The 24,864-nt window shown below is 43.9% G+C and overlaps 1 protein-coding gene across 1 annotated transcript; it reads left to right on the forward strand.

Moving 5' to 3' along the window:
* Positions 1–632: 632 nt before the first annotated feature.
* Positions 633–24,627, forward strand: TBC1D2 (TBC1 domain family member 2). Its single transcript, XM_033172752.1, has 14 exons — positions 633–785; positions 4,939–5,377; positions 7,521–7,659; positions 9,387–9,528; positions 11,029–11,165; positions 12,868–13,040; positions 15,906–16,292; positions 17,107–17,217; positions 17,707–17,891; positions 18,435–18,911; positions 20,456–20,576; positions 21,427–21,612; positions 21,831–21,952; positions 23,859–24,627. Exons 2-14 carry the CDS (start codon positions 4,967–4,969, stop codon positions 24,058–24,060), a joined length of 2,793 nt encoding a protein of 930 aa, XP_033028643.1. The 5' UTR covers positions 633–785; positions 4,939–4,966; the 3' UTR covers positions 24,061–24,627.
* The last annotated feature ends 237 nt before the right edge of the window (positions 24,628–24,864 follow it).

Genomic DNA, 24,864 nt, shown 5'->3' on the forward strand with positions numbered 1-24,864 from the left:
GATAACAATCTAGCTCGCTCAAAGGCGCTCGGGTCTTTATCTTGCAGGAGTTTGCGGCAGTCAGTGTGCAACTTGCTGTAAACCTCAAAGCACTTCCGATCATTTGCGGACATTCGCTGGTAACGGGTGACATCACAGGAATCAAGGCTGCAAACCTTGATTAAATCTGCGATGCGTGCGGGCTTGCAAAAACGCGAATGCATGCATTTAAGTTGCCCAGCGCAGTGACTTCTAGAAGTAGTACAGGAAAGAGATGGGTTTGCGCAGCATTTGATCTCGCATGACATGTTATCGGCATGCCGTTGCGCATCCTGTTTCTGTAACGGGTCCTTTCTCTATAAGTAAAAATAAAATAAAATAGGCGCAGGCAACTGGGTTGGTTTATTGGGGGTGGATAGGAAACCTACATCTAGGTATCATTAGGACCAGCTTAAAGCGTCGCAGAATAAGCTGCAAACTTTCGAGCTCTCCAGAAAAAAAATCGCCCTCGCCTCGGGCAAGAACGTGGAATATTTCTTGGAGAGACACACGGCAAGGCGCGCCTTCCCGCTTCCCCCGCCAAACGGCGAGCGGCGGAATGCATTGTTGTCTTGCTTTCCGCTCCTTCGCGGATCGCTATGCCGGGACTGCCTGGCACCGCCCCGCCCCAACCGACCAGGAAACAGCCGCTGCTCGCTGGCTCGATCCTTGCACCATAACATTTGCTGCCGTTTGAGCAGGAAGCGGATCGGGCACTTTGCAGGCGCAGCTGCTTGTGCTGAAGTCCGCTCGGAGGGCGAGTGAAGGTAGGAGCTGAAAGAGTGACTTGCTTGCTTGGGCAAAATTGGGTATACTTTACGCACATGCAGTCCTCTTCTGTTGAGTGGGGTTTGGTTTTTCCCCCAACTCCCTTATCGACGCCACTTTTCTTACTTGAAGGACTGCGCTGGGTAGTTTTTAACAGCAGGAAAGAAAGCAGTTCAACAGGTGCAGCATGGAGGTACTCTGATAGGCAGGAGTGCCAGCCAGCCAGCTTGGCCCCGCGTCAGGTGGCAGCAAAAAAACTGCAAGGTTTTTAGCGGGGGCCATTAGAATAAGATCTATTATTTGATTATTGCTGTAAATCTCCAAAATGTATTTTGTACAGTTGTGCAGTTTAAGTTTTTACCTCTGTTTTCAGTACATCTTATTTTATTACTGGTGCAAATAAATATTCTTCTGATCTGATCTAATATTGGCCCTGTGACTGGGAGTGCCCAGGGCCATAGGTGCCATGCAATGTGTGCATGGCCCTGGCACTGAACTTATGGGTGCCTGCCTGGCCCCTTCATGGAGAATTTTGTGGGTGCTTGGGCACCCAGGGCCCCAAGGAGTTGGCACCTGTGACGATGATAGGTGAGGGAAACTGCACTGTTTATTTTTGTTGGCCAATGCAGTGGCCCAAGGGGGTAGGTTATTGAGAGCTAATGTTTGTTGAGAACTGTTTGTTTGAGATGCCTCCTCACCCCACCCACCATCATCTATCCCATCACTCTTAGTCGTTTTGTGCAAGTGCTTTTGTTTCTTAGCTCCGGCAACCCCTCCTTTTTGCATTAAATGGATAACATTATTGGACCAAGGGTGCCAACTTGAACAAAATATGGGCAAGCGGGCAGGTAAGCTCCGCCCTGCATAATCAACCACATGATGCGACACACACACACACAACATTTGAATGGCAATGCCCATCAACTGGGGGGGGGGTGCTCAAATATTTTATGGGAGGCCAAAGGGATCTTGGCCCCTAGGAGTTGGCTCCTATGTATTGGACATGTCATGGTCCTCCTTGAGTAGTTTGTCCACCTTTGGTCCCCACCCTGCACTCGGTGCTCACCTGTGGCTCCTAGAAGCTGTCAGGATGCAGCCACACCCCAGGAAATGGCTCTGGCTGGCCAACCAAACCAGGTGAGGGAAGCCGCTGGGTCTCAAACCCTCAGTCAGTTAGGGACTTCTCCTGCATGTGAAGAAGGCTCTGGTGGATTGAGTGGATAAGACCAATAGTAGACCCAAGGGTCAAGAAGACAGTGTCTGCAGGTGCAGTAGAGGGACGTGAGGGGCAGATGGGAGACTCGTTCACCTGGGAAAGGAGCCCATCTAGGAGAAGGAAAACTCTGATCCTAAACCTCTGCTGCCTTGTGGGATATTTTGGGGAGAAGAAAAGACTGAGTCAGCCCTACACAAATCTGGAGTGGAGTCCTTAAGATGGTTGGGTGGTTCCTTGTACGCCTCCTTCCGGCAACTCCTGCAGCCAAGGTGATGCCAAATATATTGCTCTCCTTTCCTTTGGACCACATCAGTGAAGTCGAGAGAGGGGTCTTGTCGTCTGGGCATCCCAGGACCTTCATACACACTGCCCATGCTTGTGCACTTTGGTGCAGTAATTGTAATGTGCTAAATCAGAGGTCAGCAAACTTTTTCAGCAGGGGGCCGGTCCACTGTCCCTCAGACCTTGTGGGGGGCCGGACTATATTTTTTTTTGGGGGGGGGGAGAAAAAAGAAAAGAAAAAATTCCTATGCCCCACAAATAACCCAGAGATTCATTTTAAATAAAAGCACACGTTCTTCTCATGTAAAAACACACGGATTCCTGGACTGTCCGTGGGCCAGATTTAGAAGGTGATTGGGCTGGATCTGGCCCCCCAGTTTGCCTACCCATGTGCTAAATGCTGCATGGCTTCAGTCATGGTTTTTATTGCTGCTTTTCTGTCTTGCATCTTATTTTATTGTACTGCAGCCTGCATTCCACAGAAAGCAAACGGAAAGACAAGAAAATACAATATAAGAAATGAAAATAACAATACAGCTAAATATCAATGGGAATGTTGAAAGCGGACAGGCCATGGATCGCCTGAATGAAGCTTGTGGTTCATAGAACTCAGTCTGGAACCCCTGTACTAGGTGATTCAAGGCAGCTAGCAACATGTAAAATTTAAAGCTATCAAAAAGAGGAACAATAAAATGCAACCAAAGCAGTAAAATAAAAGCAGCAGGAATATAATAAGAGCAGCAGCTGGGAAAACCTCAGCAAACCTGCAGCAAAATTACTTGACCAGGCACAATCCCTCCTGAAATAATCTTAATGTCCTTAACTAGTTTGGTTTCCGTAGGGAGGGCATTCCAAAGCAACTGGAAAAAACATTTTCTTGTTCCCACCTGCTGCACTTGAGTTTAAGAGCAGGATCTCTGATAAGATAAGATTTGTTTATTGTCATTGTACAAGTACAAGTGCAACGCTGTACAAGTGCAATGGAATTGAATGCCACCCCATAAAAACAAGACAAAAAACAAAAAACACATTTTCAGCCACACATGCACATACAGGTGAAACTTGAAAAATTAGAATATTGTGGAAAGGTTCATTTCTTTCAGTAATTCAACTTAAAAGGTGAAAGTAATATGTGAGATAGACTCATGACATGCAAAGCGAGATATGTCAAGATTTTATTTGTTATGATTGTGATGATTATGGCGTACAGCTGATGAGAACCCCAAATTAACATTTTCAACTTTGGGGTTTTCATCAGCTGTGCGCCATAATCATCACAATTATAACAAATAAAATCTTGACATATCTCGCTTTGCATGTCATGAGTCTATCTCACATATTACTTTCACCTTTTAAGTTGAATTACTGAAAGAAATTAACCTTTCCATGATATTCTAATTTTTTGAGTTTCACCTGTACATACACACCCATCACAACTCTCCAAGGTCATATTATCTGGTCACAGCATTTAAGATGGTTATAGCTCTGGGGTTGTTGTTCAGTCGTTCAGTCGTGTCCGACTCTTTGTGACCTCATGGACCAGAGCATGCCAGGCACGCTCTGGGGTAGAAACTATTTTTTAATCTATTTGTTCTTGCTTTAATTGTTCTATATCTCTTGCCCGAAGGCAGTGGTGCAAAAAGACTGTATCGCGGATGAGATGGATCCTGTAAAATATTGTTTACTTTTTAAAGGCAGCGGGAACTGTATAGTTCTTCCAAAGATGGGAGAGGGTGACCAATAATCTTTCGGGCTGTGGTTGTGACCATCTGGAGTACCTTCCTCTCCATGGCTGTGCAACTCAGGCCAGTTACCTCAGCCCAGTTGCCGCTGCCGCTGCCTTCTCGGCCAGGTGACTCGTCCTCAAAGTTCACAGGAAGGCACATACATACATATATATATAGGATACGGTGGTCCTTCAAGCATCAGTCTTGGGCTGTTTAATACTTAAGAATCAGTGCCCATAAGTGGCCCTGGAAATGAAGAGGAAGGCAATTGGGGTGGGAGGGACAACAGCAGAGTTACATGCATCTGCCCAGCCCCAGCCAAAAGGCACCTTGAACCGGTTGAAGTTTCAGGATGCCTTTCAAGGGCAGCCCTTACCCCCACAACTGACAGTATGTGGCTGAAAAGTGGCATTGCGCATTAATGGCATTATATACTGGTAAGCTGAGTTTGGCCAAACTGTGGGAGGCAGTGAAAGATAGGCGTGCCTGGGGTGCTCTGGTCCATGGGGTCACGAAGAGTCGGACACGACTGAACGACTGAACAACAACATACTCGTAAGCTACCCAAGCAACTCCGGGAACAGGAAATTCTGACCAGCAGATATTTGAACAGAGGTGGAAACCAGCCCACCTGCAAGCAGGCTGATTTCCTGGACCCACTTGTATTTTTTTTCACGCGCTCGTTGCTTGTGGTTTGTCTCCATTGCCATGTGAGTTGCGTGATGACCTCTGTAGATGTGAGGCAGCTGTTTGGAGAAGTAGAAGTTCTGCCAGCTTTGGGCTGTGGAAGGAAGTTTGCCAAGAGGCACGTCTTTCTATTAACCAGCAGATATCTTGAACTGTGGGGCTTACATGCATGTGGTACATGCTTATTTTCTCAGCAACTTTTTTCTTGGGCTGTTTTGTCTTTCGCTATTTGCATCCCAGCAACACGAGATCTGACCTGCGGTGGAGTATGGAGCCGGATTCTGAGAGCAGAGATTGCCTTGGGACCGGAACTTCCAATAAGCCCAAAGAGGAAAAAGGAGAGGATACTGAGAGTGGCATCAGTTGCGCCCTAGAAGGAGATGGGCCTGCTTTCAGGGAAAAGTGGGAAAATGTGGATCTGAAACCTGGCAGAGAAACCCCCAAGAAACAACTCTGTGGCTATTTAAACAAATTTTCTGCAAAAGCCCCAATCAAGACCTGGAAGTCCCGTTGGTTCTTCTACGATGAAAACAAATGCCACTTACTTTACTACAGGACAGCACAGGACATTAACCCTTTGGGGAGCATAGAGCTATCCAGCGCTAGCTTTGATCTTAAGGTGGGAGCAGAAGAGGGCGTTTTTGAAATCAGGACCCCTAGCAAAGCATTTATCCTTCAGGTATGTGGAATACATGGCTGGTTTGGGCTAGTGGTGGGGGAAATGTGCATGTTGTGGCTGGTGGCATGCGATGGGACTTGAGCTCATAGGGTGAGCTAAAGGGATCTCGGGCAGGGATCCAACTGAAAGCATGGAAACAAAGGCAGACCAGCCGTACTAGCATTGGCGGATAAATTATCTGGATTCCTTGTCCTGGGGACTCGATGCACTTGGGGGTTTCCACAGACCTGAAGCTGTGCATTTCCTGAATTATAGGAATTTAGGAGATGTTTTAATCAGTGTTTTACTATTGTGTCCAAAGAACCAGGAGCATCTATATACAGGAGAGGTGAACATGTTTTGCTCCATTTAACACATGTTTTAACATCACTATCACCATCGAGAAGCCAGCATTATCTTGGTGCAGTTTACGCAGCTACATCCAATTGTAGCTGAATGTTCGGTTAACCAGAATCCCAATCTTCTCCTGGTCTGACATTTAATGGTTCTTGGCTGCAGAGTCTTGGAGGACAAGAAATAATAAAATTACCATGCCTTTCATTGATACAGAGCCAAGTTTAAAATAATCCCTATTTTTTTTAATATTGACAGAATATAAGGGATGACTGAGTGGAGTTGGAACCTTCGGGTTGCATGAACTTCACAATTTTCTCTTCCCTTTACAAAATATCCTGATTCACAGTTTGAGAAGAAGAAAGCTCTTGTCTTCAGGAAATTGCCTTAAACATGATTTCCTAGTGATTTTTTTTTCTTAAAGCAGAAGACAACCCTAATGATTCATAGAATCATAGAATCATAGAGTTGGAAGAGACCACAAGGGCCATCCAGTCCAACCCCCTGCCAAGCAGGAAACACCATCAAAGCATTCCTGACAGATGGCTGTCAAGCCTCTGCTTAAAGACCTCCAAAGAAGGAGACACCACCACACTCCTTGGTAGCAATTCATGGCAGTATCCTGAACTCCTGAGACCATTAGCATCCTCTGCCTCAAAGATTATTAAAACAATACAAGTATGTTACTTTTGCTGAGTGTTGGTGGGGAAGACTTTATTGTACATTATTATCGTTTTAGACAGCACACTCAGTGTACATGGCATTTTACATTGGATGCATTTGTACATAACACTCAACCATGGTTTGTTCAACAAGTCACGAGTTGTCTTGCAGATGATTAAACAAGCCATAGTTTGTTTCCCAGCCACTCTTGCCTCATGCCTCTGTAGCTTGGCAAATGTCTGCGGTGGGGTATCCTGATAAACCATGGCTGAGCACGGCTGTTAAGTTTGTTGTTAAAACAAGCCATAGTTCACAAGCTGCCAACAAGCCATGGCTTCAAATTGTGATTTGTTACCGGAAAGCAAACCATGGTTAATCTGCTAATCTGGGTTTGGATGTTCAGAAAAATCACATGTCGAAACAAACCACGGATTACTGTTGTGTGCAGAGCAAGCCATTGTTTCGTAAGTGAAAATCACACACACACAAAAGCAGACACAGTAGACTGACCCACCTGGTCCCCCTCTTGCTAAAGGCTTGGGGGGGACTAGATTTTTGTCAGTTCAAATGCCGGCCATGTCTTTTCAACAAGGGGTTCCTCAGTTTAGGCAATAGTGGTTGATGATGGGAGTTGGCACATCCACCGCACTGAATATTCATATTGAATTTTTAACTGTATTTTGATTGCTACTTTTATTTCTTTATTTCTTATTGTATTACAATTTGGATTTAGTGAATGCAGTGAAAAAGAATATATAGGGAGCAAAAGAAGCAATCAAAACATGATTTAAAAATAATTCAGCGTCTAGCACAGAACATTACAATGGTTCCAATAGGCAAAAAAATATTAAGTAGCCTTCCAAAACTCAGCAATTTTCATGTGATCCATGGGGCAGAAAGTTTGGAAACCACTGCACTAGGCCTCTGCACTTGCATAGTGAAGTCAAACTTCCACTGTGTCAAACCCCTCCCCCTCCCCCACTATACTGGGTTTAAACAGGATTTTGGTAAGTCCATGGTCTGTTCTGATGAGGTTGGGTTTGTCGCTGAAGTCTATCTGTTGTGGAATTTAGCTGTATCTGTAGGCAACTCCTTGAGTTACACAGATCCTGTATTTAATATTTTTTTCCCCAAAATTGAACTGTAGGCTGTCGACAAACAGACCATGATATACTGGTTGCAGCAGTTGCAGATAAAACGCTGGGAGTTCTGTAGTAACCAGACTAGAAGTTCTGTGGAGGATGATACAGATTTCCCCTGTGTGAACGACACCATGCTTAACAATAGTAAGTAGCAGCAGTGCAAATGTGTTGCCCCCCCCCACTCCTACCCCAGGGGACAGGATTCTTTTGCCAATGCTGGTTTAGTTGGTGCTGCATAAATTTGGCCATTTAGCAGGGCTTGATCCTACAAATATCAATGCAAACAGAATTCTGATAGGGCTGAGACTTGTGTGTGTGTGTGTGTGTGTGTGTGAGAGAGAGAGAGAGAGAGAGAGAGAGAGAGAGACTGTTTCCTCGCTGTGCACAAATTGCACAACATCAGCCTAAGTGCTAAAGCAGGGTTTGCTAACTTCTTTTTAGTTTGAGGACCGCATTCACCCTAGGAAAACTCTCCAGTGATGGCTGTAGCCCTAAGTGGTACATGCACAGCACACACAAGACTCACAGCTTCCTCTTCTCAGCTGATTCATGTAGATCAGCTGAGCAGCAGCTCATCTTATGATAAATGGGATGACCAGGGAGGGGCAGATTAGTATCCCCGTCAGGGTGCTGGACTGGCAAAGAGGTGTAGATCTCTTCACCCATGCTATCTCCATCTCTAAACCCCCCTCTTTGCTGTCACTGCCAAAAATTGGCGGGGTCTGGAGACAAGGGCACAGAAAAAAATGCTTGGGTGACTGGATCAGGCTCCTGGGCTAGGGCGTATTAGTTGCCACAGGTGACTAAACACAGCAGGACAACTTTCCAGCAGAGGACAAAAAAAAGAAATGCAGGCAGATGTTCCATTAGGGTAAAAAAAAATCCAGACAGTAGAACAATATCTTTTACTGGAGGTCACAATCTAGGGAGCAAGCTTTTGGGTTCAGCAGAAATCTTCATCAAGCTGGATGTTAGGCAAAACAGCACCAAAAAAAAAAAAAGGAAGGAGAATACTCTGGCATGCAGAGAAACTGAACTCTGTAATTTTGATGGACGGCTTTCTGGAATGGAGACAGTGCTATGCAGACTTCAGCCCAAACCTTTATGTGTCTACTCTGAAGTAAGCCCCACAGTGTTTAATGCAACTGCAGCACAGTCTCTTTGCTAATTTTTGAGGCTGTAGTCGCATGCTGTAAACCACAATCCATATTGATCCTGTAGTTTATTCTTAAGAAATAGTGCTGTTTGATGAAGATGTCCCTGCCTCATCTGGGATGCAAACAACTCCATGCAAATGTAGCTTGAAATGCTGCAGGGCACGGGCTGGGGAATGACCTTACTGCGTTTCAAGCCACAAATGTGAACAACATGCCTTCAGATTATAGCTGTGCCTTCTGAAAGAAAAGGGAAAAAAACCACAACACCTCTGGATGCCATAAGAGGCATGCTATGGTGAAGGCAATGGCTGCTCTCTGTTTAAAAACACGCCAGCAGTTATTTGGAAATATCAAAAGTTTAGTCCTTCAGTGCCTGCCTGCTCATTTCCAGTTCTGGACTTGTCTGGGCATGTGAGAATTTTTGAAGTTGACCACTCCGCCCAAGGCTAGCCTAGTTCTCCATAGTGGTTGCACAAATGCTTCTTAAAAGTAAGCCAAAATGGGTATCTCATTTGCCCCAAATGGGTGGCAGCAGTATTTGTGTAATAGACAACAGAGAATGCACTGATAGCATCTCTCTCTCTCTCTCTCTCTCTCTCTCTCTCTCTCTCTCTCTCTCTCTGCTGTGCTTGATGCACCTGTAACTTTAACTTGGGTGTGTCTGAATCCCATCGATGATGATGCAGCTCGTATGTTTGTTTTTCCCCTCCATAGCAGAGACAGAACATGAGTTTTTGCCCCCTGTGAAAACCCCTACAGATGTCGTTGGCCTGAAGGCAGCCTCTCTCCCAGCACCTCTACAGCCTTCTCACGCACTTCAGAACATCTCCCTCAAGCATCCTTGGATTGAAATACAGTAACTGTTTTTATCTCTTTTCAATTCCTGAAAACTAGCTGTGTTTAAGTCTGTTGCAGCACTAACGGCAGAGTCTTTTTGACATCTCGAGGACTAACAAATGCTCCTTTGTGTCCTGAGTTTTGAAAGGCGAGAGCCAACCAGATGGCATGAAAGAGGAACCCTGCTGTAGGCATGGGTGTCGCTATAGAGGGGGAAGGTGTTGTTATGGAAGGCGACATTATACTTCTTTTAAAAAAAGCAAAATTATTAATATGCTTAAATGTATATTTTAGCTGTATTAAATGATAAAGGAAAAGGCTTGAAAGTGCACAGCTTGCATTGATCAACTCTTGTAAGCATTTATGGAGAGCCAGTGTGGTGTAGTGGTTAAGAGTGGTAGACTCATAATCTGGTGAACCGGGTTTGCGTCTCCACTCCTCCACATGCAGCTGACCTTGGGCTAGTCACACTTCTTTGAAGTCTCAGCCCCACTCACCTCACAGAGTGTTTGTTGTGGGGGGAGGAATGAAAAGGAGATTGTTAGCCGCTTTGAGACTCCTTCGGGTAGTGATAAAGCGGGATATCAAATCCAAACTCTTTTTCTTCTTCTTCTTTATGGCTCAATCGCTATTTCAGTAAATTCACAGGTGTTGCATAAGAACTTAAGGAAAGCTGTGCTGCATCAGATCAAAGACCACTCTAGCTAAACATCCTGTTCCCAACCATATTCCTGCATTGCAGGGGGTTGCACTACGTCAGGGTTTCCTAAATTTGGGTCTCCAGCTGTTTTTGGGCTACAACTCCCATCATCCCTAGCTGGTGGTCAGGGACGATGGGAATTGTAGTCCAAAAAAAAGCAAGAGACCTAAGTTTGGGAAACGCTGGACTAGATGTTCCTCAGGGTCCCTTCCAACACTACAAATCTCTGATTCTGTGTCCATGAAGGACTTGAAGAAAACATGGTGCTCCCCACCCAACAGCTGTTTCTCCCTAGCAACCACGGAGAAACAAGGTTAGTCGGAAGCAAAAATGTGGGGAAGTAAACATTGTGCAGGAGCAAAGAATTTCCCCATGCACCTTCCTCTTTGTTCATATTATATTCAAATAGAATATTTAGTCGCAATTGTAATATTTGAGTTTTATATGTTTTTGTGTGGATTTCTCTGTTGCGCATATGCTTGTACCTCACTTGATCTCTCTACATATGATCAATACACACTTGACGGCTTACTGCTGAACGTGTGAACCAGCTCCAGGAAGTGACATTGCATTTGAAGAGTGATGGTACAGTCAGGTGACGAGCATGCATGTATGAACCCTGCCCTAAGTGAGTCCAAGTCAAGTCCTGTGAGTTTGCAACAGCTGGGAACAACGGCTACTAAATGAAAAAAAAAACCCCAAAGTCACTAGGAAACGACTGGATGTTTTGCATTGTGGCATGAGTGTACAAAAACAGCCAGTGGCATTTAAGTGTTATTAATTCACAGGTTCTGTCTAACCATTCCCATGTGCTTCTAGGAACACAGTGCATAATCTCTGTGGTAGCTGGCAGAGCCGGAGGGACAATGGTGGCATGCCTTGTTTCGAGGGGATCCAAGATGGCCTTGAAAACACAGACGATGAAGAGCATGCAGAAACTGAAGCAGAAGATGCAGGTACTTGTTTCATCACGATAGTGAGAACATTTAAAAATAGCATTGCTTACTTGTTATTCTCAGGGCTGGATTTAGGTTTGATGAGGCCCTAAGCTACTGAAGGTAATGGGGCCCTTTATATGTCCAGCTTTCCTTTGTCAACAACAAATCGTCACTGTTTTTCTGTGTTGAATGGTAATTTATGGACCTAATAGGTACCTAATGCTATTTGCACATGCAGAATGTAGGCACCCTATATATAGAAATGAGCAAACCAGTGATATTTTAGGGAGCAGGCTAGCAGGCAGGACCCATTACTTACATCATAGGAGCCTACACAACACAAAACACTGTTGCTGTATGTAGGTTTTATTTTATTAGTTTTTTATCTTATATTTTGGAAATGTACATCCAGGTTTTTTCCCCTTTAATTTTTTTGGGGCCCCCCAAGAAAGTGGGCCATAAGCTATAGCTTATACGTTAATCCAGCACTGGTTTTTTCTGCACAGCTATGAGGGAGAAACTGGGGAAAGTGAGCACAAAAGCCTTCATTGAAGCCTCTGGGATTTATTCTGAGTAAATATCAGGGTTTAATTAAGCATTTCTAGGTAACCTGGGCATAGGCCCATGATAGCACAAACTTGCAAAAACGTTTGCACATGCTAAGATACACCCATAGATGCAAATGTCCAACTTTCAGTTGGGGGGGTGGGGACCTATGACTTGAATTTATACAACACCTTGCTGTGAGAATTCTGGGCCCAGTATGCAGTACAGTGGTACCTTGGCAAACATCTTGGTTCCCAAACGCCGAAAACCTGGAAGTGTTCCGGTTTTCAAATGTTTTTCAGAAGCCAAACATCCCATGCGGTTGTCTGCTTTTGTTTCTGGGGCACCTGCACCAATCAGAAGCTGCGCCTTGGTTTTTGAACATTTCGCAAGCCAAACGGACTTCCGGAATGGATTAAGTTTGGTGCTTTTGTTTTCGCTATTTATTCTGAATTTTTGTTTTTGAGGCTTTTTTGGTTAATTTGTTTCTGTGACTGTGTGGAACCCAGTTCAGCTACTGATTGATTGATTGTGTGGCTGAGGAAATGGATAAAAGCCCCCCATCCAAACAATGACTATCATCAGTGAAGGTAAGAAACAAAATTAATTTTAATTTTTCTCATCTACAATACTTTCTTATTTATTTTATAGTACAGTACATTGATTATTGTTTTCATTTTATGGATCAAATGGTCTTGTTAGATAGTAAAACTCATGTTAAATTGCTGTTTTAGGGGTTGTTTTTAAAAGTCTGGAATGGATTAATAAATTTTGCATTACTTTCTATGGGAAAGCGTGCCTTGGTTTTGGAACACTTTGGTTTTGGAACGGACTTCCGGAACAGATTAAATTTGAGAACCAAGGTACCACTGTACTGGATTTTCTGGACCTCAAATGCATGGATCCGGGCCCTTCTTCCCACCTGCAGTCTGCTGGCGAGAAGTGCTGCTTATGTACTCATTAGAAGTAAAACAAGCCTTGTCTAATATCAAACATTGCTTTCTCTCTTTTACTCAAATTTTGTCCATCTAGCCATCTCTCTCTCACTCACCCACCTATAGCGAATACACACAAGTTTCCAGTCAATACTATCCACATAGGATTACCGGTAACCACAGATCAAAACATTCTGTGCCAACACTGGAAAGCAGGAAAGTGTCCTTTTCTTCCTCAGGCGCAACAGAGACGCAGAAGGATCCAAAGTCAAGGCTAAAGCCACCTTTGGTTAGAAAAGACAAAAAGGAAAACAGGAGTTTCCCTTGCTTTGCTGAAGGGACAAGAGATGGGAGAACAGCTTCTCTTCAGCACCAAATTTTGGTCCTTGAAGAGGATGTAAAATCTCAGAAGGTAATCCTGCCCTTGACATGTGTGTTTGGTATGGATGGAGTCACCATACCATTTTGATCTATGGGAAAATGTGCTTAATTAAGCCTTTTGCTCTTGACACAATAATGTATGAGAAGGTGTGTTTCTGCCTCATGTATTACTGTTGTTGTCAAGATAAGAACAGGGCCAAATGTGCTGATGACAGCTGTAGTCTGAAACATCTGGAGGGCAGAATGTTGGCGAACACTGCAATAGAAGGTATAACGAAAGGAAACACACCTATCTTCTCTTCTAGCATCTAAATACAGTGTCCAAGTCCAGCTTCTGAATTGCCTTTTTTTCTGGGCTCTGGTAGAAGGGTCATTCTAGAGCTATAGTGTGTTCCCTCTTTACTAGGTTGTGGTAGAGGGATGGTTGCGGAACCAAGGGTAGGAAAATAGTTGGAATACTTGTGTGGTTGTGCCCAGGTACTGGAGAGCTGTTCAGAGTTACAAGGATACCGCCTGTATAGCTTGAAGAACCGATTTCCCTCTAGTAGCTCACGGAGGCACCATCCTACACAAGCCTAACAGTGGGCCACAGACTGAGTGGTTGCATCAGAGTGTGATACAGACTCCCCGCTGAAAACTGCATTTCCTGTGCAACTGCTGAAGGACAACGTTGTTCCTGATATTTTGGAGGAAAACTGAAGTTAGAACATCTAAGCTATTACGAAATACAAGCTGATTCTCTAATGGTGCTCTTAGGTTTCTTTCATGGTGAGGCTGTCAAAAGGTTTCTAAAATAAGCTGAATTCTCGGAGGAACAAAAATCTGATTGTTTTATGGAAGACTGGTGGCAGCCATATTTGGTATCTAAGTCTTGCCAAATAAACATGATTATACACCTGAGGGTTTTTGTTTTTTAAAAAAACAAAGAAAGAAAGAAAGAAAACACTTTTCTTACACATCTCATTTTAACTGGTAAATTATTCAACTTATTAATTCGAAGATTATGATTTTTATCATTTTGTGCAGGATCACTGTAAATTTAACTAGCCTGTAGTTAACACCTCATTTATCTTGGGAATTTCCCCCAGAACTGTATCTGAAGATTCATTGTGGCTTACTGTCTTCACTATAGTTGGAATGGAAAATTAGTTCATCCTCAAATGATAGAAATGCATCATTCTTTCTTCCTTTCCAGATACAGAAATGTATATTTGATCACTTTGGAATCCTGCGCTTCCTCCAAGTTGCTCAGAGTGTGACTTATAAAGCTGCCTTATACTGAATCAGACCATTGGTCTCTCTAGTCTAAGGTCCCATTTGCACTCTTCCTTTAAAATGGTATCGTAACACTTTTAACAGTCATGGCTTCTCCTAAAGAATTCTTGGCAACAGTAGTTTAAGGGTGCTGAGAGGTGTTAGGAGGAGACCTCTATTCTCCTCAGCGAGCTACAACTCCCAGAGTTCCCTGGGAAGAGGGATGGGTTGTTAAACCTCTCTGGCACAAGTCTCAGCACTTTTAATAAACTATTATTTCCAAGGGTTCTTTGGGGAAAACACATGACTGCTTAAAGTGATTTTATAATGCTTCAAACGTATAATGCAAATGGGGCCAAGTACTGGTGCAGAGGTTCTCCAAGATGTTGTTGGCTCAGCTATACAGCTGCAATTATAACATTTTAAGTGTGTTTTAAGTGCATTATACAAATGTGACACTAGATGGCGCTGGTGAGCTAATGGCAAATTCCATATATATTTCTAAACTTTTTAAATATATGTGTAGATACAGCCTGGGCTGAGAGTTTTTCCCAGCCCTGCTTCCTAGGACTCTTTAACTGGAGATGCTAGGTACTGAGCCTTGGGCATGCAAAGTGTATATCCTACCATTGAGATATGCATGTTCTCTAATCTATATGGGATGGTCCCATTTTATCCTTACAGTAGCCCTGTGAAGTAGGCCAGGCAGAGAGGATGACTTGCCCACAGGCACCTCATGTTTGCCATGGCCAAGTCAGCCCTGGTGTCCCAGCATCTTACTACTTATGGTAGCAGTAGTTTTTCAGAGGGGATTTCCCATTAACTGTAAGACAAGTACGGTAGTTATTTGTTTATCAAGTAAAATAAACTGTATTCCGTTGCCTGTGTCGGCTTTCTGATATCTATGTAGTACTTGGAGTGTGCCCCTTTCAAAACTTAGATGCCAACCCCTTCTCACTCCTCTCATGTTAACCCCACAGAGCTTCTCTTCCCAACCCAAGCAGCTGCTCAGCACTCTTTCTAACTCCCCACTCCTATTTTTGAGGCCGCTTCTGCCTTCTATTCAGCAGCCCCTCATTGCACCCCCAATTCATCCTCGTCCATGATTTCTTCTCCCCCTCCTTTTCAATAATATTTGCAAGGCCACAGTTACATACCCTCCAACATTTCTGATGAAAATAGGGATGTCCTATTCAACAACAACAACAACAATTTATTATTTATACCCCGCCCATCTGACTGGGTTGCCCCGGCCACTCTGGGCAGCTTGCAACATATATAAAAACATAATAAAGCATTAAACATTTTTTTTTAAATAAAAAAAACTACCCTGTACAGGGCTGCCTTCAGGTGTCTTCTAAAGGTTGCATAGTTACTTATCTCATCGGCTCCACCCCTCCAACATATCTCCGATGAAAATAGGGGTGTCCTAAGGAAAAGCGGGACATTCTGGGATCAAGTCAGAAACCAGAATGGCTTCTGTAAATCTGAGAGTATCCCTGGAAAACAGGGGCACTTGGATGGTCTGCAGTTAGCCACTACTGTTTTACATCTACGTACCTCACTCCATATGCAAACAATAAATTGCCTAGTGTTGTATCACAAGAAAATGAAGGGTCCCCCCCCATGTTTACTTTTACAGGAACTGGTTAAGCTCCTCCACAAAGCCCTGGAGGCAGCCCAGCAAGAGAAGCGAGAGTCCTGCAGGTACTTGGTCACAGCAAAGGAGGAGGATAGACTGGAGCTGGTGCGGCACAAAGTGAGGCAGATTGCCGAGCTGAATAAACAGGTTGAAGTGCTGGAGATGGAGAAAAAGGAGCTGGAGCAGGGCCTGGCTTTGAAGGACGAGCACATTGGGGAGCTGAAGGCCCACGTGCAGCTCCTGATGGACAAAAACCAGGCCAAGCAACAAGTCATTCTGAAGCTGACAGAGCAACTCGCCAGAGATATGCCTGACTCTGTTCGGGAGGCAGACACCATTCCCATGGAGACCTTGTACAAGCAGCAGGAAGAGATTGAACATTTGAAGGTACTCTGAGGCAAATGGTGCAGTGGCAGGGCCGGCCCTACCATTGGGCAGAGCTTTGGGGAGCAAATGTGTAGGGGGCAGCACAGCAGTAAATGCCCCCAGGTAAAGGACTCTTTAGTCCTCTATCCCTTCTCTGTTGCTACACAAACTGTCCTGGGGCCCCGTATCTGTTCTGATGACTCAGGTACTATCCCATCCCTGGTGTTGAAGGAAAATTTAACTGCTAGTCTCGTCAGCTTCCATACCTGGGAGAGGGCACCATCTCTGGTAGCAAAATACTTTGGCCTGGGTACAGTAGGAGGTGATGATTATGACCTCACTCCTTCCATAGTTGCACCTTGGTGATATGTTATCCCATCGTTCTATACCTCTGTTTTATTTTTGTGTGTGCAAGAGGCAAGTCTGTGTGCACCACGATACCATAGCACCTCCTTTAAGAAAGAGCCTGGAATATGATATTGAGCAGAGGATTCAGTTTCCTTTAAAAATATATATATCATTGTGCTCCTTCATCCCAAAGGAGCCCATAACATCTGGAGCGCATCAGGTTGGAGATGACAACACTTAGCACAGTTTTCCTGGTTTTCTCTGTGAATGTAATGTTTTCTATCTGTCTACAAAATAGGACTTTCTGTTGCTTTTTGTCACCAGTGCCTTTGGCCTGTTTGAGGAGCCATGAAAAGAGTTCAACAACACAGCTTGCCCCCATCTTTCTGCCAGACACCATTTGTCCATTCATAAACCCAACAAATTTCTTGGGTTACAGTTGTGCCAACAGGTTATTTCTACATATCTTCTCTTGTCTTTTTGCCAGGATGACTTAGAAGCGTACAAGATTCAGAACCAATTTCTGAACTGCGAAATCCACCAGGTTACTAAAATCTGGAGCGCGGTGGCGCAGAAAGAGAAGACCCTCCTGATGAAGGTAAAAAGCAAAGTCTTAAAAAAAGTCCAGCATTTGTGTTTTAGGCCCCATCTGCATTATACATCTAAAGCAGTATTATACCAGTTTAAACAGCTATAGCTCCCCCACAAGAATCCTGGGAACTGTAGTTTGTTGAAAGTGCTGATAATTTTTAGGAGACCCCTATTCCTCTCCCTTCACAGAGCTACAATTCCCAGAGTTCCCTGGGAAGAGTGATTGGCTCTTAAACCACTCTGAGAATTCCCAGAATTTAAGGGTAAGTGGGGAGTCAAGGTGCTTTAAATGTGTGTTGAATGTGAGGTGTGGGTCTTTGTGTCAGTTCTCTGTGTGTTTGCCTGTGATGCTCTCCAGCTTTCTAGGAGCCGACTTCAGCCATCTGGCCTTAGGTTGCTTGTGGCTACTTCTGAAGCGACGGTTAGCATAACACGACAACAGGAAGCCATGGTCATATTCTGACTGCAACACTTTATTGCTTTTTTTAAATTCCAGTGTGCCCGTCTGCAAGCCCACAACTGCCAGATTGAGAGCAAGTATTTGATGATTCTGCGGAAGCTGCAAGGCCTACCGGACTTTGCCAGTGAACATGTAGAAATGCTGAAGGGCCTCATCCAGGAAGCACTTCAGTGGGGTGTGAAGGAGGAAGCCATGATCCCTGTACATCTGAGCCCAATCAAGTAATGGCTCTCTCTCTGTGTGTGTGTGTTTAAAATAGATGCAGCGCTCTTTTATTTTCACCAGGCTTGCTGCTTCTGGAATATGATACTGGTCTAGATTGGTCTGATTCATCAGACAATCCTTATATTCTTACTGTCCATGAGCTGTCATTGGCAGATTATCAGCTAAAGCTTTATTTGATAATCCTATTTTTAATCCACAAAGGCACATTTTCACTTGTGGGGCTGCGAGGAGAGGGTAGACGTGCTTACATTATTAGGTTACCTTTGATTTTTGTGTGTTTTACTGTAGTAGGGAAAGGCAAAAGAAAATATGAGCTGGTTTTTCCTTCAAACAGCCAGTGGTAGCATTTTTTATTATTCTTAAACTGTACATTATCTTACTTTTTTACTGTCAAAAAGTCACCTAGATACATTTTTTTTAAAAATAATGATGATAATTGTTAGTAGAAAGTTTACAAACTTTTCAAACTTTTCTTTAATTAATTTGACAGCTCTAGAACTTGATGTTTTCCCCCATATTCTTCTCTTTTCACTGTTCAGCCAATATGACGACTATGGGTTTATGACAATTCCTGAGTACGAAGCTGCAGACTGGAAGCTTCTGGCAAAAATCCAGGCTCTGGAGATCAAATCTAGTAATCTCCTGAACCAGGATGCCATGGAGGAAACTCTCTCTGACCGGTGGAATAATCTTGGGGAACTAACTCCCTCCTCAGAGCTAAAGAGCTTGCTGCGCTGTGGTGTCCCAATAGACCACCGCCAACGAGTGTGGAGATGGATTGTGAGCAGGCGGGTACAGCACGTTCGCTCTCCTGGCCATTACCAAAACTTGCTCAAGAAGTGTGGAGTTGCTGAGCACCCAGCTTCCCGGCAGATCGAACTGGATCTGCCTCGCACGCTCACCAACAATAGGCACTTCAGTTCACCTGCCTCCCAGCTTCTTCCCAAACTCCGAAGGATTCTGCTTGCATTCTCTCTGCAAAATCCCACCATTGGCTATTGCCAGGGACTGAACAGGTAAGGGGTGCTAGCTCATTGCCGACCTATTTAAACTCTATGTTTGCAACAAATATTAGGGTCAAATATAATCCAATCAAGAATAATAATAATTTACAGTGGTACCTTGGTACTCGAACGGCGTGGCTCCCAAGCAAATCGGCTTCTGAATGCTGCAAACCCGGAAGTGAGTGCGAACGTTTTTTGGAAGCCGAACGTCCGACGCAGCTTCCGATTGAGTGCAGGAAGTTCCTGCAGCCAATTAGGAGCCGTGCCTTGGTTTTCGAACCGTTTCAGGAGTCGAACGGACTCCTGGAACAGATTAAGTTTGAGAACCAAGATACCACTGTATTATTATTATTATTATTATTATTATTGAATTTACATACTGCCCTATACCCGGAGGTCTCAGGGTAGTCCACAGAACAACATCAACATAAAAACCAAAATATATAGTATCAAAATAAAAACCCAATAACACCCCCATCTGACCAGATTGCCCTAGCCACTAGCTCCCAACACAATATTAAAAACACCAAATATTAAAAACTTCCCTATACAATCTTAAGTATAATGTGAAAAATTACAGTCGTGAGATGTATTTGACAATGACTCCAGCTGGAACTGCTGTGTTCTAACAAAGCTATAGGCGCACATGAAACCATGCAAACAGCCAAATGTTTTTTGTGCCTATTTGCACTTGTGCTGCTGAAAAGATGAGCTGTTCTTACTGAAGGGTTGTCAACCTTTTTTTGGGCCAGGGGTCATGGTCATATTGGGAATGTTGAGAAAGTATCATTACATGGTCACCAGTGAGAAAATGGCTGCCTTGGGCCATGTGGCATAACGCAAAATGGCTGCTGCATCTGAAAGAGAGACTGAGCCACAAATGATGTGGGCACTGCCACCGCCACCCTGCCCTGTCAGCTACCTACAGTCAATATTCAGAACAGGTGTGTTTCCAATCCTGGCAGTCAGTGAAATATGTGCATGTAACGTGTTTAAGAGTGTTGTGTTCCAGGAAGATCAGATAGTCTCTTGTGTGCTGTAGCTTTTTGAGGGAATTAATATAGCATAGCATAGCATAGCATAGCATAGCATAGCATAGCATAGCATAGCATAGCATAATATAATATAATATAATATAATATAATATAATATAATATAATATAATATAATATAATATAATGTAATATAATGTAATATAATATATTTCTACCCCACCCATCTGGCTGAGTTTCCCCAGCCACTCTGTGCGGCTTCCAACAAAAGCTTAAAAATACATTAAAACAGCAGTCATTAAAAGCTTCCCTAAACAGGGCTGCTGTTTACTGAGACCTTTTGCATGACACCATAGAAAGCTACTTTGGCACCTGTTTTATAGTTACATTAACAAGTGGGCTGCCAATTTACCACATGTAGTGCTAAGTTTCAGAAGAAACTTCCTGCTTCTTTGCCATTTTCCTCTTGTGGGAATTTTCCAGCTTGAAGGACCGTAGCTGTAAGAACTGCCTGCCATTGTTGCCTGCTTTCCTTTAACAGTGATGTCTCTTTATTCATCCCAGATTGGCAGCCATTGCACTATTGGTTCTAGAGGAAGAAGAAAATGCTTTCTGGTGCCTAGTTCATATCACTGAAAACCTAATGCCTCCAGATTATTATAGCAACACACTAATAGGCTCACAAGTAAGTCTGGGACTCCCCACTAAGCCATACAATAGGATAGTCATGAGTGAAAGAAAAATGGGTTCTTTTTAAAGAATTGCTTATGATGGAAGTGGTGCTTCTAGAGGAAAAATTCCAACACACTTCACATAGATGTTGGCACAGGCCTGGCTTACATCATTCTGTGATTCATGTTAATTTAGCCAGTTGATTATTTAACAAAATAATGGAACTTCACACCTAATCCAGTGGTTTGCATGATGTCAAGAATCAAATTGTCCTTACAACTAATTAATTTCTTCTTCATTGTGGCCTAATTTGGACATAATGCATAGCCAAACTACCGGTAGTTTGGCATAAGGGTACACACAAACCATTCAATTGTAGCTCATACCAATGCGATCATCAGTACCATGGGATCCTAGGATTACCCGTTTTTTAAAGGGTTTTTTTTAAGGGGGGAGTGCAAAAAACCCCTTTTGGTATCACAGAAGGGACCTATGGGAGAGTCAGTAACAAACACACAAACACACACACACGCACACAAATGACCAAAGGAAGCGGGGTTTGGAGGGACACACACACACACACACACACACACACACACACACACACACCAGAGTTGGGAAGCAATGGAAGCAGATTTTGTGCTTGTTCTCTTGTTTCTGCCTCCACTGCAGAAAGTATAACCATAGCTTCTGTGTCTCTATAACCGCATTGTGCCATAAATCGATAGTTTGATTTTGTTAGATTGGCCAGGTGTTTACGAGTACAATTAATCCCTGTGATTTTGGAGGACTCTGAGAAGGTGCCGATAAAGCACCCTTTCAAGTATGGTTATTGGTTCTTATTGATGTTTTGCTGAATCCAGGTGGATCAAAGAGTCTTTAAAGATTTCTTGTCAGAGAAGCTTCCCAGGCTGACAGCTCATCTGGAGCAGCACCGAATCGACTTGGGCCTGGTGACCTTCAATTGGTTCTTGGTTGTATTTGTAGACAGTCTTGTTAGCGATATCCTCTTCAGGGTATGGGATGCCTTTCTCTATGAAGGTACTAAGGTAAGAGTATCCCTGCCTCCTATCCCTCCTACATTCTCACTTCATATATCAGTCTCCGCAGAGATGTTTTAGCAACCAGGCATTTAGGACAGGCTTCCAATGTGTCTACTGAACCTGTACCTTCCTGCCTCAGTGATGTTACCTTTATCATCTGTGTGGTGCTGACTGCATCCCTCCTATGACATCCCCCCCGTCAGCCATGTTTTTCTTTGTCCCAGGTGATATTCCGTTACGCTCTGGCAATATTTAAATACAACGAAGAAGCGATACTGAGGATCCAGGACAGCCTGGAAATCTACCAGTACATGCGTTTTTTTACCAAAACCATCTGTGATGGCAGGTAAGGATGATGTCAGGAAGTGTTTAGGATGGGGATTGTGGTTGTCAGGTGACAGTTTGTCATTCAGAGAACTGGAAAAAATTCAAAAACTGGAATTGAGGCAGGCACAGATCAGGAATAGGCAATAGCTTGACGCCATGTTTATCTGAGACAAATCAGAAGCTAGGAACCAAGCCAAGTACAGATAGATTAGGGCTAAAGTGAAACCTTTTCCTCTCACACACAGAGACATGCTGGAGCCATTTCCTCATGTTGATGTGCAACACTGGGTATGAGGTGCTGATCAGATGGGGAAATGTTCACATTCCAGTTGTGTGGGGCAGCACTACAGGGAAGTGGCTTCCACATGATGCGGTGTGTGAAAATAATGCCTGAGGCAACACTGAAACTGAACAAACACTCCTTTAAAAGCATACCCCCTTATATATACCCTTGGGCTTTGAGGTGCCTCTCCTTGAAAACGTGTGCCTATGTATTTGATCGTTTCATTGATCACCGGCAAATATATCATGCACATCTAAAACATAGGTCCATGTTATTGTATATAATACTCCCTTATTCCAGAAAATCCTGGGGTTCTTCGGAAGCTTATCAGGAGTGTTTAATGAGCAGATCAGTAATGGTTGACCAGTTTTCCTGAAGGACAGATGCGCTACTACAATTCATTTTCCCTCTGTAATGCTTAGCCTCTGGGTAGTATTGGGTTATTGGGTGTGTTCTAGATTGTATTCTCATTTCACAGAGGGTGGCAGACTATCATTAGGCATAGTAAGGCTGATACCTCAAGCTGAGGTTTCTGGAGGGTCAGGGCAGCTGTGAAGTACTAGAAAACAGAGCTGTGTGAACCCCATGGCCTGCCTTGTTCCCCTAAATGAGCCTTAGATGAAGAAGAAGAGTTGGGATTTGATATCCCGCTTTATCACTACCCGAAGGAGTCTCAAAGCGGCTAACATTCTCCTTTCACTTCCTCCCCCACAACAAACACTCTGTGAGATGAGTGGGGCTGAGAGACTTCAAAGAAGTGTGACTAGCCCAAGGTCACCCAGCAGCTGCATGTGGAGGAGCGGAGACGCGAACCCGGTTCACCAGATTATGAGTCTACCGCTCCTAACCACTACACCACACTGGCTTAGGTGCAGTGGATGATGCTGTCCCCATATCAACTGCAAATCCAGTACATAAAAGGAGCAACATTTTGTCCATGACTTCAGACAGCAAAATTATTTGGGGCAGCCCTGGTGATAGTCCAGTAGACTTGGCCTTGTGCTCACCCTAAAACATCCCCCAGAATCCTCTGTAATGAAGTTAGGTTCCTTCCTTAGCAAAAAAAGAATTGTGGAAAATACCAGTACAGTGGTACCTCGGGTTATGGGCGCTTCAGGTTACAGATGCTTCAGGTTACAGACTCCACTAACCCAGAAATAGTACCTCAGGTTAAGAACTTTGTTTCAGGATGGGAACAGAAATTGTGCGGAGGTGGCGCAACAGCTGCAGGAGTTCCCATTAGCTAATGTGGTACTTCAAGTTAAGAACAGTTTCAGGTTAAGAATGGACCTCAAGAACAAATTAAGTTCTTAACCTGAGGTACCACTGCAGTAATTTTGAAATACTGTTTTAGAACAGTAGTGCAGAGAACCAGTAAACTGGTCTGACACAGAGCTGCATCTAAGGGTGTTCCTAATCTTATGTGGCCTGAAATATGAAGGCCTAGTGCAGAGAAGACCCAGAGCTTTGGTCCCTGGGTGACACTTTCTCTCTCTGGAAGACAAACCTCTTTCAGAAATACTGCCACATTTTTGCGAGGGAAGCCCAAACAGCATGTAGAATTCCCACAAGTCTCTCTTCAATGTCTGCTTAGTCCAAGCTACCTTTAAAAATGCTGGCTCATATAATTGCCCTCTTCCAGGAAGCTGATGACCATCGCCTTCAGTGACATGAACCCATTTCCCATGAAAGTTTTACAAAATCGGCGCCGAGTGTACAGGCTAAAACTGGAGTCTGAGATGAGAGAACTGGAGCAGATAAAAGTCGAGTACATGAAGGAACAGGCAGAACATGCTGCCAGCAGCTCAAATGGAGCTGTGAGCGAGGATGAGGAAGATATGTAACTCCAGTTTCCTCCTCACAGCTGGCCTTCAGACATAAATTTTCACTACTTTAGAAACAAAAAAGTGTTAACACTAGCTACCCATGAGCAATGAGCAAAGATGCACAGGATTGTCTTCAATTGAATGGGGGGGGCGGGAATCATGTACTTTGGAAGCCTTGTTTCTCACTAAGGCCTTTTCTTGACGTAGTGTGTAGTGTACAATATTTCCAAGAAGTCACCGCACCAGAAAATCTCTACTGTCTGTTTCCCTTTTTGGATAACACCAGGTATTCAAGATCTCAATTTAGAGGTCTGTCCCCACTCCCCAACCCACAATCCATGACTCAGGGCCTGTGTGGTTTCTATACTCACGGATACGAATTAAATACCTGAGACAACAGGCTAGTGAAGCACCAGCACTTAACTATCTTCTGGTCTCCTCATGAGGACCAGTAATGTGTCTGTGCATACATACACACACACACACACACACACTCAGATAAATGTCCCTGGCTGGATGTGCTAATCAGTGAATTTGGAGTTGATTTCCATATACGTTTCACACACTAAACTCTATGTGAAATTCTTTTCCTTCTGCTTTTCTGGTTTTGTAAGGAATCAGCGATGTGGTACATACATGCACGTACACAGGAACTACCAATAATTACTTGCTGGACAGGATTCCTGATCAGGCCGCTTAGAGGGTATATTCTCATGTTGCTTAGCACCCTGTCCATGAGTTTTCGGATATTTCACATCTTCTCTCCACCCCCACTCCCAAATGCATGCACTTACGTGTGGTTCTACATTAGGTGTCAATTTA

This window comes from Lacerta agilis, chromosome 16, assembly GCF_009819535.1.
Source record: "Lacerta agilis isolate rLacAgi1 chromosome 16, rLacAgi1.pri, whole genome shotgun sequence".
Lineage (NCBI taxonomy): Eukaryota > Metazoa > Chordata > Lepidosauria > Squamata > Lacertidae > Lacerta > Lacerta agilis.